The sequence below is a fragment of the Xyrauchen texanus genome, chromosome 17 (assembly GCF_025860055.1).
Source record: "Xyrauchen texanus isolate HMW12.3.18 chromosome 17, RBS_HiC_50CHRs, whole genome shotgun sequence".
Lineage (NCBI taxonomy): Eukaryota > Metazoa > Chordata > Actinopteri > Cypriniformes > Catostomidae > Xyrauchen > Xyrauchen texanus.
In genome coordinates, this window is record NC_068292.1 from 8659158 (window position 1) to 8672720 (window position 13563).

Here is a 13563-nt window from a genome sequence, read left to right on the forward strand (position 1 = left end):
GCGTATACTTAAATGTTTTAAATTAGTTTTGTAGACAAAAATATTATTGTGCCACCATATTCATTTATTTCATTATAAAATAAAAATGTAATTAAAAAAAACTTTTTTGAAATGGACACTTGGACCAAATAATAAAGAAAATCAGCCTATAAGGGGAACTCCTTCAATACTGTTTAAAAAGCATCTCAGGGTGCTTCCTCAAGAAGTTGCTTGAGAAAATGTCAAGAGTACATGTCAGCAAATTCTAGACACATATATATATATATGACTATATATATGTGTATATATATAACTGACTTGAAGGTCAGTTGAACACCACTGACTCCACAAGTATGTGGCAGGGAATTAACACAATCACGGACTACAAACGGAATAAAGTCTCCGCCATGAACACCGCTGCATCTCTCCCGGACGAACTCAATACATTTTATGCTCGTTTCGAGGACTACACCACCGCCCTCGCGGAGAGAGCACTCGCGGCTGACGCTACAGAGGCTGATTCACTCTCCGTCTCTGTTGTGGATGTAACCCGATCCTTCCGACGGGTGAACATCCGTAAAGCTGCGGGTCCAGACGGCATTCGGGCCGCGTCATCAGAGCGTCGCGCGAATCAACTGGCTGGTGTTTTTACGGACATTTTCAATCTGTCCCTCTCCCTGTCTGTAGTCCCCACATGCTTTAAAACATCAACCATTGTGCCTGTACCAAAGCAAGCCACAATCACTTGCTTAAATGACTGGCGTCCTGTTGCTCTGACCCCCATCATCAGCAAATGCTTCGAGAGGTTAATCGGAGATCACATCTGCTCTGTTCTGCCCCCCTCTTTGGACCCATTGCAGTTTGCCTACCGCAACAACCGCTCCACCGATGATGCCATTGCATCTACAATACACACTGCTCTCTCTCATCTGGAAAAAAGGAACACATATGTGAGAATGCTGTTTGTAGACTACAGCTCAGCATTCAACACCATAGTGCCCTCCAAGCTTGATGAGAAACTCCGGGCTCTGGGCTTAAACAGCTCGCTGTGCAGCTGGATCCTGGATTTCCTGTCAGGCAGACGTCAGGTGGTCAGAATGGGCAGCAACACCTCGTCATCACTGACCCTCAACACTGGAGCCCCACAGGGCTGTGTTCTCAGCCCACTCCTGTATTCCCTGTACACACATGACTGTGTGGCAACACATAGCTCCAATGTCATCATTAAGTTTGCTGACGATACGACGGTGGTAGGTCTGATCACTGACAATGATGAAAGAGCCTACAGAGAGGAGGTGCACACTCTGACACGCTGGTGTCAAGAGCACAACCTCTCCCTCAACGTCAGTAAAACCAAGGAGCTTGTTGTGGACTTCAGGAAGAAAGACGGAGAACACAGCCCCATCACCATCAATGGAGTACCGGTGGAGAGAGTCAGCAGCTTCAAGTTCCTCGGTGTCCACATCACTGAAGAACTCACATGGTCCGTCCACACTGAGGCCGTTGTGAAGAAGGCTCACCAGGCCTCTTCTTCCTGAGACGGCTGAGGAAGTTTGGAATGAACCAACACATCCTCACACGGTTCTACACCAGCACTGTAGAGAGCATCCTGACTGGCTGCATCACCACCTGGTATGGCAATAGCACCGCGCACAACTGCAGCCCTGCAAAGGGTGGTGCGAACTGCCAGAACATCATCGGAGGTGAGCTTCCCTCCCTCCAGGACATATATACCAGGCGGTGTGTGACAAAAGCTCGGAGGATCATCAGAGACTCCAGTCACCCGAGTCATGGGCTGTTCTCACTGCTACCATAAGGCAGGCGGTATCGCAGCATCAGGACCCGCACCAGCCGACTACATGATAGCTTTTTCCCCCAAGCAATCAGACTGTTGAACACTTGATCTATCAGGATCAATAATTAGCACTGCACTTTATTCAGCTGTAATCTCACACTGGACTGTCAACATATTCTCCTCAATATACTACTTCATATATATATATATATATATATATATATATATATATATATATATATTTCATATACTCCTTACTTATTGTATTGCATATTGTGTATTCTATATTGTATTCTATATTGTGTGTATTGTATATAATTATCGTGTTGTGTAAGTATGTGTACATTTGATATGTAAATTGTGTTGTGTAAGTATGTTGTTTATTGTAATTGGTATATGTCTCGTCACTGTCATGACTGCTATGTTGCTCGGAACTGCACACAAGAATTTCACCTACTGTTGCACTTGTGTACATGGTAGTGTGACAATAAAGTGATTTGATTTGATTTGATTTGATGTATGTCTTCACTGACACTGTGCTTGCACCTCAACTCACAGATGATTTGTGTAAACAAAACATTACAATCAAATGTAGGCCTGCATTTGATGAACAAAGCAGCGATTGTAGATCGTAGTCTACTGCACAACATGTTGAAAGAGAATAAAATTTCCAAGCGCGGTAAATGATGTATTTATAACGTTACGCACCAAGCTATAAAAAAATTACAATGACGAGTGTCACAATACCGTCACATTTCAGCACTCACACAGGGACAGCGACTCTTAAGAGGCACTTAAAGTGCGTAGTTGCAAAGTGCAGTTTTGGGAAACGCATGTGAAAAAGGAAAGAACATTCATAACTTAACAAATAGAGAATGCTCTTAGAGCAAAAATCTATGGTTTTTGGGAAACAGCCTAGTGAGCATAGTGAGCTTGAAATATTTTGAACAAGTGGACTCGCCAAATACAGACACTCGTTAAATGGATCAACAAAAACCACATTGGAGAATACAATAAATGGAATGGATTGACAAACAAGCATTTATTTTCTTTTTGGAACTGAAGGTGAAGAAACGGTGTTCCAGACCGTTACAGCCCAATTTAACAGCTGAATATCATCTATAGTGGCTGGATGTATGACATTCCACTGTCACACAATTAATAAACGCATTTCAGAAATATCTCATTACATACAAATCATTTATTTGACTCTAAATGTTTTAAAATAAAATGTTCTTACAAATTCTGAATCATATATTTTGGAGGGTTTCAAATTACTACAAGGATGTAGTGTGACCAAGAAAAAGCTTTTAATTGTTTTATTCAGTCATTTCTTCATTATGACTATTTTATTTTGAATCTTGTATTCATCATATGCTTGCAAATAAAATGAAGCTTGTTACCCAGAGGCAATAGATCTTGCAATAGAGGGTAAAGCCCTAGACAGTTGATGAACACAGATTATTAATACAGCTTGGTCTCATGAATATTACATGACCGTGACAACATTTTTGCAAAAGAAAATTATGTGCCTTATAACACATTTGACTACAGTTTCCCAGTGAAATGTCCAGCGGGTCATAATCAGACGAGGTTTTAAAGGTGAATATTAGATGGAGGTTTTAAAGTAAAAAGTTAGTTAAAGCTAAAACTTTAACCTAATCTTAACCAATAGTGTCCTAAAAGATAAATAAGAGTTTAACAAAACAGACATCCTTACCATTAACCAACACCTAAACCAGTGTCTAAAAACAATAGCAGAAATGAAAAGCAAATATTCTGAAGATACCATGTCATATTGTGTTGCTTCTATAAAACTTCTGTCTCATGTGTCAGCTTGCGTGTTTGGCTGAGATCGAACCTCGGTCTTCTGAGTCCAAAGTCCAACACATCAGGTGAGCTACCGCATATGTGAACCATAATGGAATACATTATTAAATGTAGTTGAGTTTTTCATATGATCCGTTCGAGTTCAATATCAGAACATAGAAGTGTGTGAGTAGTAGTGTGAAAAATATGTTTTTATAAAGTGATAATCAGCCGTTGTACCCGTGATTTGTTTGAAAGTGAATAAAACACACAGTTGTAGCCTCTAGTGTTCAGTTCACCAAGAAACTGCAGCAAAGTGTAGACAACTGCACTAAAAACTCAGAACTGGGCTGCATTAATCATATCACTTTATTTCGAGGTATAATTTCTCATATTTCACAACATAAGTGTGTTTAGTGATCTCATTAGGGTGCATGTATTGACCTTTGCATCTTTCACAGCAGGCTCCTGTCTGTTTGACAACCAGTGCACAATCCTCTGACACCAGCGCACACTTCTCCTGCTTACAGTCTGCTTTCTTGTCCTGTAGAAAGAAAAGAGAGAATTAGAGGCCAGTACCCTGTGTAATGCAATATTTCAAGATTTAACTTGGTGACAAAGGCAAGCTATGGATTTGTAGAGAAGTGTGTTTGTTCTCTTGATAGATCAGTTTAGTTGAATCATGTTTGCTTGATGACAGCAGATAAATGTCAGGAATCATCTTTCACTGCATCAGTGATAAACTCTTCCTGTATTGATCTCCATTCATCAAGTAACATGCTCCAGAATCAATACCAGACATTCATCATGCCATTATATCAGCTCTCTCTCACATACACACACAGACACACACACACAACATGACGTGTTCAATATCCTCAATAAAACACCTTATTCCAGGTTTAACGTCTACACTCGACAAAGTTTCTTCCCCAGTGTACTATTGAAAAGCTGTTCTTGCACATGACTGTCTGCAGTCAGGTTGAGACATTTTCACCTGTCATGGTGCTTGATAATGCAGAGATTTAGCTGTTTTTCAATCCATACTGTTGTAAAAATCTTACGTATCACAGTAACGATACACAAACCATCGTCTATATCACAATCCATGTGAAGGGTTGCAAAACACCAAAAAACAATCTCAGACAGTCCAAAGAGCTGCTTTACAGACAGATACCTGAAAACAGCCCCAGAAGACACACAAGAACTGCATACTGATAAAAAGACATGGCCTTACCAAAACTTCAGTCATTAACTTTTATAGCATCATCACAGTTTAGCAAATACCGTGGTTTGGGAACATTGCGACTGGATGGATCTTAAAAACCAGTAGCATTAAGATCAACACCCACTGCAAAAACAGCTTGGATTTTATCCATCAGTTTAGTGAAACAACCAAGTCTTCATTCCACCTTGAATATTAATCCCACTGTGGATAAATAATCACTTTATCTGGGGTTGTTTGAATCAGTGATGTATTCACTGAATCGTATGGAATCGTATGGATGACGTTTATGATGACTGTCTGTGATTTTTGGAGCTTCAAAAGAGAAATCTCCATTCACTTGCATTTTAAGGACCTACTGAGGTAAGATATTTTTCTATTTTTCTTCAAATGTGTTCTGGTGAAGAAAGAAAGTCATAAACACCTGGTATATCATGAGGGTGAGTAAATAATAAGTGAATTTTTATTTTTGGGTGAACAATCCCTTTAACTTTCATTTCACTCAACGTGCCCCACAGAGCCAGAGCGCTGGACACAACTCAAGCCCTGTCCTGAGCCAGCCCGGAAACCCGCAAAGTCTTGTTTGCTCACCCCTTGCAGGATCCAACAGTGCCAACTCAAAACAGATCATTTCTTAGATGGACTGTTATAATCAGCCAAATTATAACAGAAATCTGTAGATTTGTGAAATCTACAAACTGTGCAACAAATATCCACCCGTCTTCTCAGGTGTAACTGTGACTGTCTGTGCCTCACTGACTCTCAGGTAGTTGCTCTATCTCTCTCCTTTCTCTGGTTTCTTTAGCACATCAAAAATAATGCTGAACAAGAACAACAATGATGCTGAGGTTGAATTTCTCACCAGACAGACACAGGAGATGCAGGGATTGTCTGTGATGTTGGGGATGTGTAACACCTCTCCCTCGTCCTCACAGCTCGCCTCTGTGCCTGAATGAACAACACGATCACAAATTCACACAACTTTACATGAACTATTTCCTCTAAATATGTTATTTCATTCAACATTTCATACAGTTCCTTACACAAGTTACTGTATTTGACAGTAGGTCACTTTATTTTTACAGCGATCAAGTTACTATGTATCTACTAATGAACAACATGCACTTACTGCTTACACTTACATTTTGTTATTGTTAAAACAACAGAAATTAATATTAATCACATGTAATACAGTTGAAGTCAGAAGTTTACAACATTTAAACTCAGTTTTTCACAATTCCCGGCATTTAATTGTAGGAAACATTCCCTGTCTTGGGTCAGTTAGGATCATTACTTTATTTTAAGAATGTGAAATATCAGATTAATAGTAGAGAGAATTATTTATTTCAGCTTTTATTTCTTTCATCACATTCCCAGTGGGTCAGAAGTTTACATACACTTTGTTAGTATTTGGTAGCATGCCTTTAAATTATTTAACTTAGGTCAAATGTTTTGGTTAGCCTTCCACAAGCTTCTCACAATATGTTGCTGGAATTTTGTCCCATTCCTCCAGACAGAACTGATGTAACTGAGTCCGATTTGTAGGTCTCCTTCTTCGCACACGCTTTTCAGTTCGGATTGAGGTCAGGGCTTTGTGATGGATACTCCAATACCTTGATTTTGTTGTCCTTATGCCATTTTGCCACAACTTTGGAGGTATGCTTAGGGTCATTGTCTATTTGGAAGACCCATATGGGACCAATCTTTAACTTCCTGGCTGATGTCTTGAGATGTACCTTTAATATATCAACATAAGTTTCCTTCCTCATGATGCCATCTATTTTGTGAGGTGCACCAGTCCCTCCTGCAGCAAAGCACCCCCACAACATGATGCTGCCACCTCCACGTTTCAAGGATGGGATGGTGTTCTTTGGCTTGCAAGTCTCACCCTTTTTCCTCCAACCATAATGATGGTCATTATGACCAAACAATCAGACCAGAGGACAAGATCTTTGTCTCCATGTGCACTTGCAAACTGTACTCTGGCTTTTTTTATGGTGGTTTTGGAGCACTGGCTTCTTCCTTGCTGAGCAGCCTTTCAGGTTATGTCGATATAGGACTCATTTTACTGTGGATATAGATACATGTCAACCTGTTTCCTCCAGCCTCTTCACCACTTGATTTGCACTTTTCGCACCAAACTACGTTTATCTCTAGGAGACAGAATACGTCTCCTTCCTGAGCGGTATGATGGCTGTGTGGTCCCATAGTGTATACTTGTATACTATCGATTGTATAGATGAACGTGGTACCTTTAAGCGTTTGGAAATTGCTCCTAAGGATGAACCAGACTTGTGGAAGTCCACAAGAGGTCTTGGCTGATTTCTTTTGATTTTCCCATGATGTCAAGCAAAGAGGAACTGTGTTTGAAGTTTGAACTTACAATACATCTACAGGTACACCTCCAATTCAATACAACTCCTATCAGAAGCTAATTGGCTAATTGCCTAAAGGCTTGACATCATTTTCTGGAATTTTCCAAGCTGCTTAAAGGCACAGTTAACTTAGTGTATGTAAATTTTTGACCCTCTGTAATAGTGATATAGTCAATTAAAAGTTAAACAATCTGTCTGTAAACAATTACTCATGTCACAAAGTAGATTTGCCCAAACTATTTTTTGCTAATATGAAATCTGTGGAGTGGTTAAAAATTAGTTGTAATGACTTCAGCCTAAGTGTATGTAAAATTCTGACTCCAACTGTATGTGTAACAGACAGTGTAAAACAGTGTTACTAGACTGTAACATCTTTTCACAGGACATTAATTCTATTTCAAACCGAAATAAATCTAAGTTTTATTAAATGTTATAGAAACATGTAATGTGTGACACGGGCCCTGTCAAATTATTATTATTTTTAGAAATGCACGTTTAGTGTTAACGAAAACATATTAAAGAAAACTGCGCGATTTTACCAGATTTGCCACAAAAAAAAAAGAATATTTTTTTATCCAAAAGCGACATTTGAAATTTCAAGCCACGCTTACATGAGCATAATGAGGTTGATCAAAATCAATAAAACTGACCTGATGTGATTATGAGGGTGATGTGTATTTTATTTGACACACACTATAAATGTAGCAGAAATGTTTACATGGATTGACTGTGACTCATTAAGAACGTTTAGAGTTTGAATGATTTTTACCTGTGATTAAAGGTGCAGTTAATTGCGTTGCTTGTAAAATTAAAAACCAGAATAAGAGGTTGTGGGTTACTGGAGGAGACAGACACAGCATCCTAAATTCACTCCAGACGCAGAAAAAAAGAAAAGAAAAATGATGGTGTGATGATGATGATAATAATAAAATAATAATATTATCCACAGCCTGTAGAAATAGTTTGCGTTATGATCCTGAGGGAAGGAGACATGGGCGTCACAAGGGATTTAATGCCACAAAATTTAACGATTGACAGTTAGCCGAACATTATAATGACAAAACCAGAGCAGCAGAGTCCAAAAAACGTCGACAGCGAATCAGACGATGACAGAACTTCTTGAATATCCAGATTCGCGGATCATAAACTACCCGAAGAGCCCAATTCTGAGATAACATGGCGAGATCTTCTGAAGAAAAGCCTGTGGAGAGATGACACGGTCATAGCTGATGGAAAATGATCCCAATGTAGATAAAGATGGAGTTAGAGATGTCCAACAGGACTCGTGTCCGGTCAAACTGATGTGGTTTGATCACCGGTGCGTCTCTCGGTGGCGCGGGGATGCACGGCTGCTCACGCGAGCTCCCGAGCTGCAGTTAAACATTACCGCGATGTGGTACTGTCCTGTGGTTCACACAGATCTGTCCCTCTTTATTTAAATGTTCGTGTTGGTTTATAATGCCGCTGATCTGCAGCAGGGTGAGGTATATTGAGATACGCCCTCAGCACTCATGTGTCTTTACCTTCAAACATGTGCGCTATAAAGACGCTAAAGCTGTACAGGAACATTCCAGACCATATGCATTTATTTCTCTGTGTATTATCACTTAGAATAACAATGGCTTCATGCATGGACCATTAACTAAAGTAGGTGCCAAATGCCCAGAAAAATCCAGAGAATCTACATGCACAAAGGAGTGTGTCCATATGCATTTCAAAGATCAAATTAATATCCATAGATTTCGGCTCAAACAGACACTAGTCCCTAACTAGTCTGCGTACACATGGGAGACTGTATATGACAGGAGAACTATCGTCTCTAAGAAGGGAATCATTTATTGCGGTAATATTACTCACTAGATGGCGCCAAAGAGCACTTTTACTGCAGTTGTCGCTAACTCGCCTGGTGAAAATGGCATTTTGCCAAACTCAGAGGATCACTGCAGGTTTGATACATATAATGTACCTCATACATTTGATAAGCGTTGATAATGACGTTTATTTGATTTAATCATCAATAGCAAATGGTACCTAGCCCATAGCAAACCAATAACCGGGGCTAGTTGTCACAATTTTGGCAAGTTTATTTTAATGTCTGTTTCTGTATAGGCACATACTGTGGAGTCGTGTTCCCTTTATAAATGGGTTCCTTAATGACTAATAATTAATTTACAAATGCATTATAAAGAATCAACATGCGGTTATTTATAAAAAGGGTGACTTGCATTCAGTACCTGTCAAATAGTGAGCCATTTTACCTCAAATGTTTGAAATGCTTAATAGCACTTATTCAACATTAGTAACCTGTGAAAATGTACTTCAATGTAAAGTGGACACTTCTGAAGCATTTATTAAGGAGTTTCTAACATTAGAATCATATGTACATAACGTTCAGTCTGGTTTAATGATCATCAGTCTTTATGATATGAGATCTGCTGTGAATGAGCATGAAGATCTGAAAAGTGTTTCTGCAGAGGATTTTATGTAACTAGGACTAGTTAAATTGGGACATCACTTGGAGTAACACCATTCTTTTCACATCAACATGACAAGAAAAGTTACAACACAAGTCAAGACATTACAGTCATGAACAGAAACACTAATTGACATAATCCCTACTTTTAGTCTCATTATAATAGTCGATTTTTGTTCTGCATTGTCAAATTAATCATGAATTAGACAATTTTTTGTTTTTGATTAATGTAAGTTTGGTTATAAGTATTTATTAAGCATTCACAAAATGTAAATGAAAATTCTCACTATTTGGCAGGTATTGCATAAAGTTGCCCTTTTTATTCATATTGTTATAACTGCATACCAATCATTTATAATGCATTTGTAAGTGATGTTGTAGTCATTCAACCAAAACATTGTGTTCCCAAAATGTTCAACTAAGTTTAAATGTGTTTGAGACTAACATTTACTGCTAGGGAAAATTTGTGAAATTGGACGTTCGTCTCAAAATTGTATAGTTATCGAGATACAACCCTTGTACCAGCTAGTGCCACACAAAGGACAGATATGTGTTCTGTGAATGCTGTGTGAGTTAACACAGGAAATAAACATCTCCACAGTGTCTGCTGTTGTGATCAGATTGTCGCCTCTTGTCTTTAATGTGAACTGTGAGGTTTTATCTACTGGTTTACCATTAAACTGTTGGTAATCATTAGGAATGGATATAGCAGTTCTCATCTAGCAGTCAGTGGCTGTATAGATTAAAGATATGACTAATTTCTTCCCACTAACAGCACAGAGTGATGATTTTGTGTAACTGAGGAGGATTATAAATGGCCCTATCGAGTTGCCAAAATGGAGCAACATAATACAGAAACTAAGTCCATTCAAATATCTCTAATCCTTATATAGGTGTACAAATGCAAACTCAGACACACACAGAGAGAGACCTTCCATTATCTAACTGAAGCATTTATAAATTGTAATATCTGGAAATTCTAATAATTAGTGAAATTCTTTTTTGCCTAATTTGACAGTGTAACTGATGTACAGAGAGAGATCTTATCTCATCTTACATAAAACACACATACACACACACACACACACACACACACACACACACACACACACACACACACACACACACACACACACACACACACGCACATGAACAACTCTATATAATGGAAGTTCGTGTACATGAAATATTCATTCAACAACAACCAGAACAGAAAAATCATGAATAATAATAGTAATAATAACAATAATAATAACAATATCATGGAATTAGGAGCTATTAATATAATTCTTGAGGACTAAAATGCTAAGACAAGTACATTTTTGAAGATATATTTAATAGATGTTGGACATATTTATGGGATTCTGGTGATCATTCTAAATTCTGGCATTAAATTTGTACACATTATATGGAAACAAGTTCTACAGTATTTCACAGTAGCCTTTAAAAAATGACAAGGACATCAAGCACATCTAAGCCTAACAGGGACATAACCTCATCTACAAATCCTACTTTTCTTAACATTTACATTTATGCATTTGGCAGACGCTTTTATCCAAAGTGACGTTCAGTGCCCTTATAACAGGGACAATCCCCCCGGAGCAACCTGAAGTTAAGTGCCTTGCTCAAGGACACAATGGTGGTGGCTGTGTGGATCGAACCAGCGACCTTCTGATTAACAGTTATGCGCTTTAGACCACTTCGCCACCAACACTCCACGCTAACAGCACATCCATCTACAAAAATGGTCTGTAGATTACTCTGTAGTGGGAAGCAACCTTTCTCTGACATCTGTGATTGTCTCTTATCCTCTACATGGGGTTGAATGAAAGTGACAGTGTTTGAGTGTGAGTGTTATTAGTAAACTGCATGTCTCACTCTCCCAGATAAAGAGAAGATACTGTGAGACAGACAGTGAGAGATAAAGAGCAGACAGACAGGGCTATTCTTAGTGGTCTCAGTGGGGCGTGGTGCCTGTAAAGAGACGTTATAAAGGGCTGAAGACAAGATATGATGGGCACACAGACTACATACTGCAGTAGCAGACAGCTGAGTTTAAATATAATCTCTCCTACACACACGGTTTCCCTCAAAGAAGGTGCAAAACATGCACTTTTTCAATGGTTTTACTGCCACTATGCTATTAAATCTGGAATTACAGCAAAAACATCAGGATGAGGGACTGGCCTCGACACAGACACGCTGCGTAATGCCTGTTTTACACTGCACGCCGAAGCAGGACAGAAGCAGTGTGTGTTTTTCGTTGTTCATGTTAACAAATTAGTGTATTAACAAATGAGTGTATTTACATCGGAAGCAGAAGCAGTGCGTCAGTCATAGGAATATAAAATAAATTAATAAAAAAATGTCAATGACACAAAAAGGTCATTATTTTAATGATTTAGCTTAAGCAGACATGGTATTGTCATTTAAAACTACAGTATACTACAAGTCGTAGCCTTAAACAAACAAAACTACCCTATTATACAGTATATTATTAAATAGAGAGCAGGTCTAAAGGCCAATACTTATTCACAGCACAGCACAGCACAGTGCTGTCAGCTTAGGTTAACAATTGCACACAACAGCACATGTGATCGGTAAATTCAGAACTTACCTCAGTCTTGTATTGAAAGACACTTGTATTGAAGTGCTCTATTGCTCTCAACTTTTTACAGTACAAGGATTAATTAAGGGAAAAATCATGGGATGCTGTACCTGGCTGCTGGTGAAGATAGTGAGTTAACATATTGGAAGTGCAAAGGAATTAGAACAGCCCAGACATATTTCTGGATCCTGAATGCTCGTGGGCAGTTTGGGCAGCTATTTTTCTATACAAACAAGTGGCATGAAAGTACAGCTCCAACCTACTTGAATGGGGAAAGACTGAAATCTCCAAAACAGTTGGCCAAGATTATGATCAAAGAACATATTTCAAATCAGCAATAAAATCTTACAAAACTGTGTGATGGTGTGAGCAAGAGACGGACACAGTGGGTGTGGTGTCAGGCATTAATTTCAAATGAGCGGCCTAGCATCCTGGCCCATTGGCCGCGACGCATTCTCCAGTCCCAGGCTTTGAATCTAACTTGCAGCGAAATGGGGAAAAGTCACCACGGGCACGGGCAACATTCATTTTCGTTCTTTCACAACAGTATAACATTTACATTTATGCATTTGGCAGACGCTTTCATCCTAAGTGACTTACAGTGCACTTATTACAGGGACAATTCCTCCGGAGCAACCTGGAGTTAAGTGCCTTGCTCAAGGACACAATGGTGGTGGCTGTGGGGATCGCATCAGCGACCTTCTGATTACCAGTTATGTGCTTTAGCCCACTACGCCACCACCACTCATATAATAAAAAAACGTCCACAGAACACAAAGCATCACACTGGTTCGGAACAACATGAGCGTTATTTAAATTATGGCTGAGCAATCACTTTAAAGGGGTAGTTCACCCAAAAACTTTTATGTGTAGGAGAGAAACAGATCAATATTTACAGTAAGTAATTTTTTTTGCGATATGCAGAGAAGAATGTGAAAGTGATCTGTTTCTCATCCACAACTATAATATCGCTTCTGAAGACATGGATTATTTTATGCTGATTTGTGTGATTTTTATTTATTTGTTTGCTTTAAAACGTTGTATCCCTTTCACATGCATTGTATGGACCTACAGAGAAATTCTTCTAAATATCTTATTTTGTATTCAGCAGATGAAAGAAAGTCATGCACATCTGGGATGGCATGAGGGTGAGTAAATGATGGGAGAATTTTGATGATTTTTGGGTGAACTATACCTTTAAGCGCTCTTGTCAGATTTGGATGATTATGTCAGTAAGTGAGGTTTGGAAAACTGGTCGCAGAACACTCTCTTCGCCATCTGCATATCTCTCAAGTGCGC

General features: G+C 39.0%; 1 protein-coding gene across 1 annotated transcript in view; it reads right to left on the bottom strand.

The window, feature by feature from the left end:
- The window catches only part of LOC127658161 (BMP-binding endothelial regulator protein-like), a 36509-nt gene extending 27891 nt beyond the window's left edge, over window positions 1-8618 (bottom strand). Inside the window, exons 1-3 of the mRNA XM_052147291.1 lie at window positions 7953-8618; window positions 5671-5756; window positions 4028-4127 (exon numbers count right to left, since the gene is read on the bottom strand). Of these exons, the coding sequence (XP_052003251.1) occupies window positions 4028-4127; window positions 5671-5756; window positions 7953-8043 (277 nt within the window). The 5' untranslated portion in view covers window positions 8044-8618. The remainder of the gene's footprint in view (window positions 1-4027; window positions 4128-5670; window positions 5757-7952) is intronic.
- Window positions 8619-13563: the final 4945 nt, after the last annotated feature.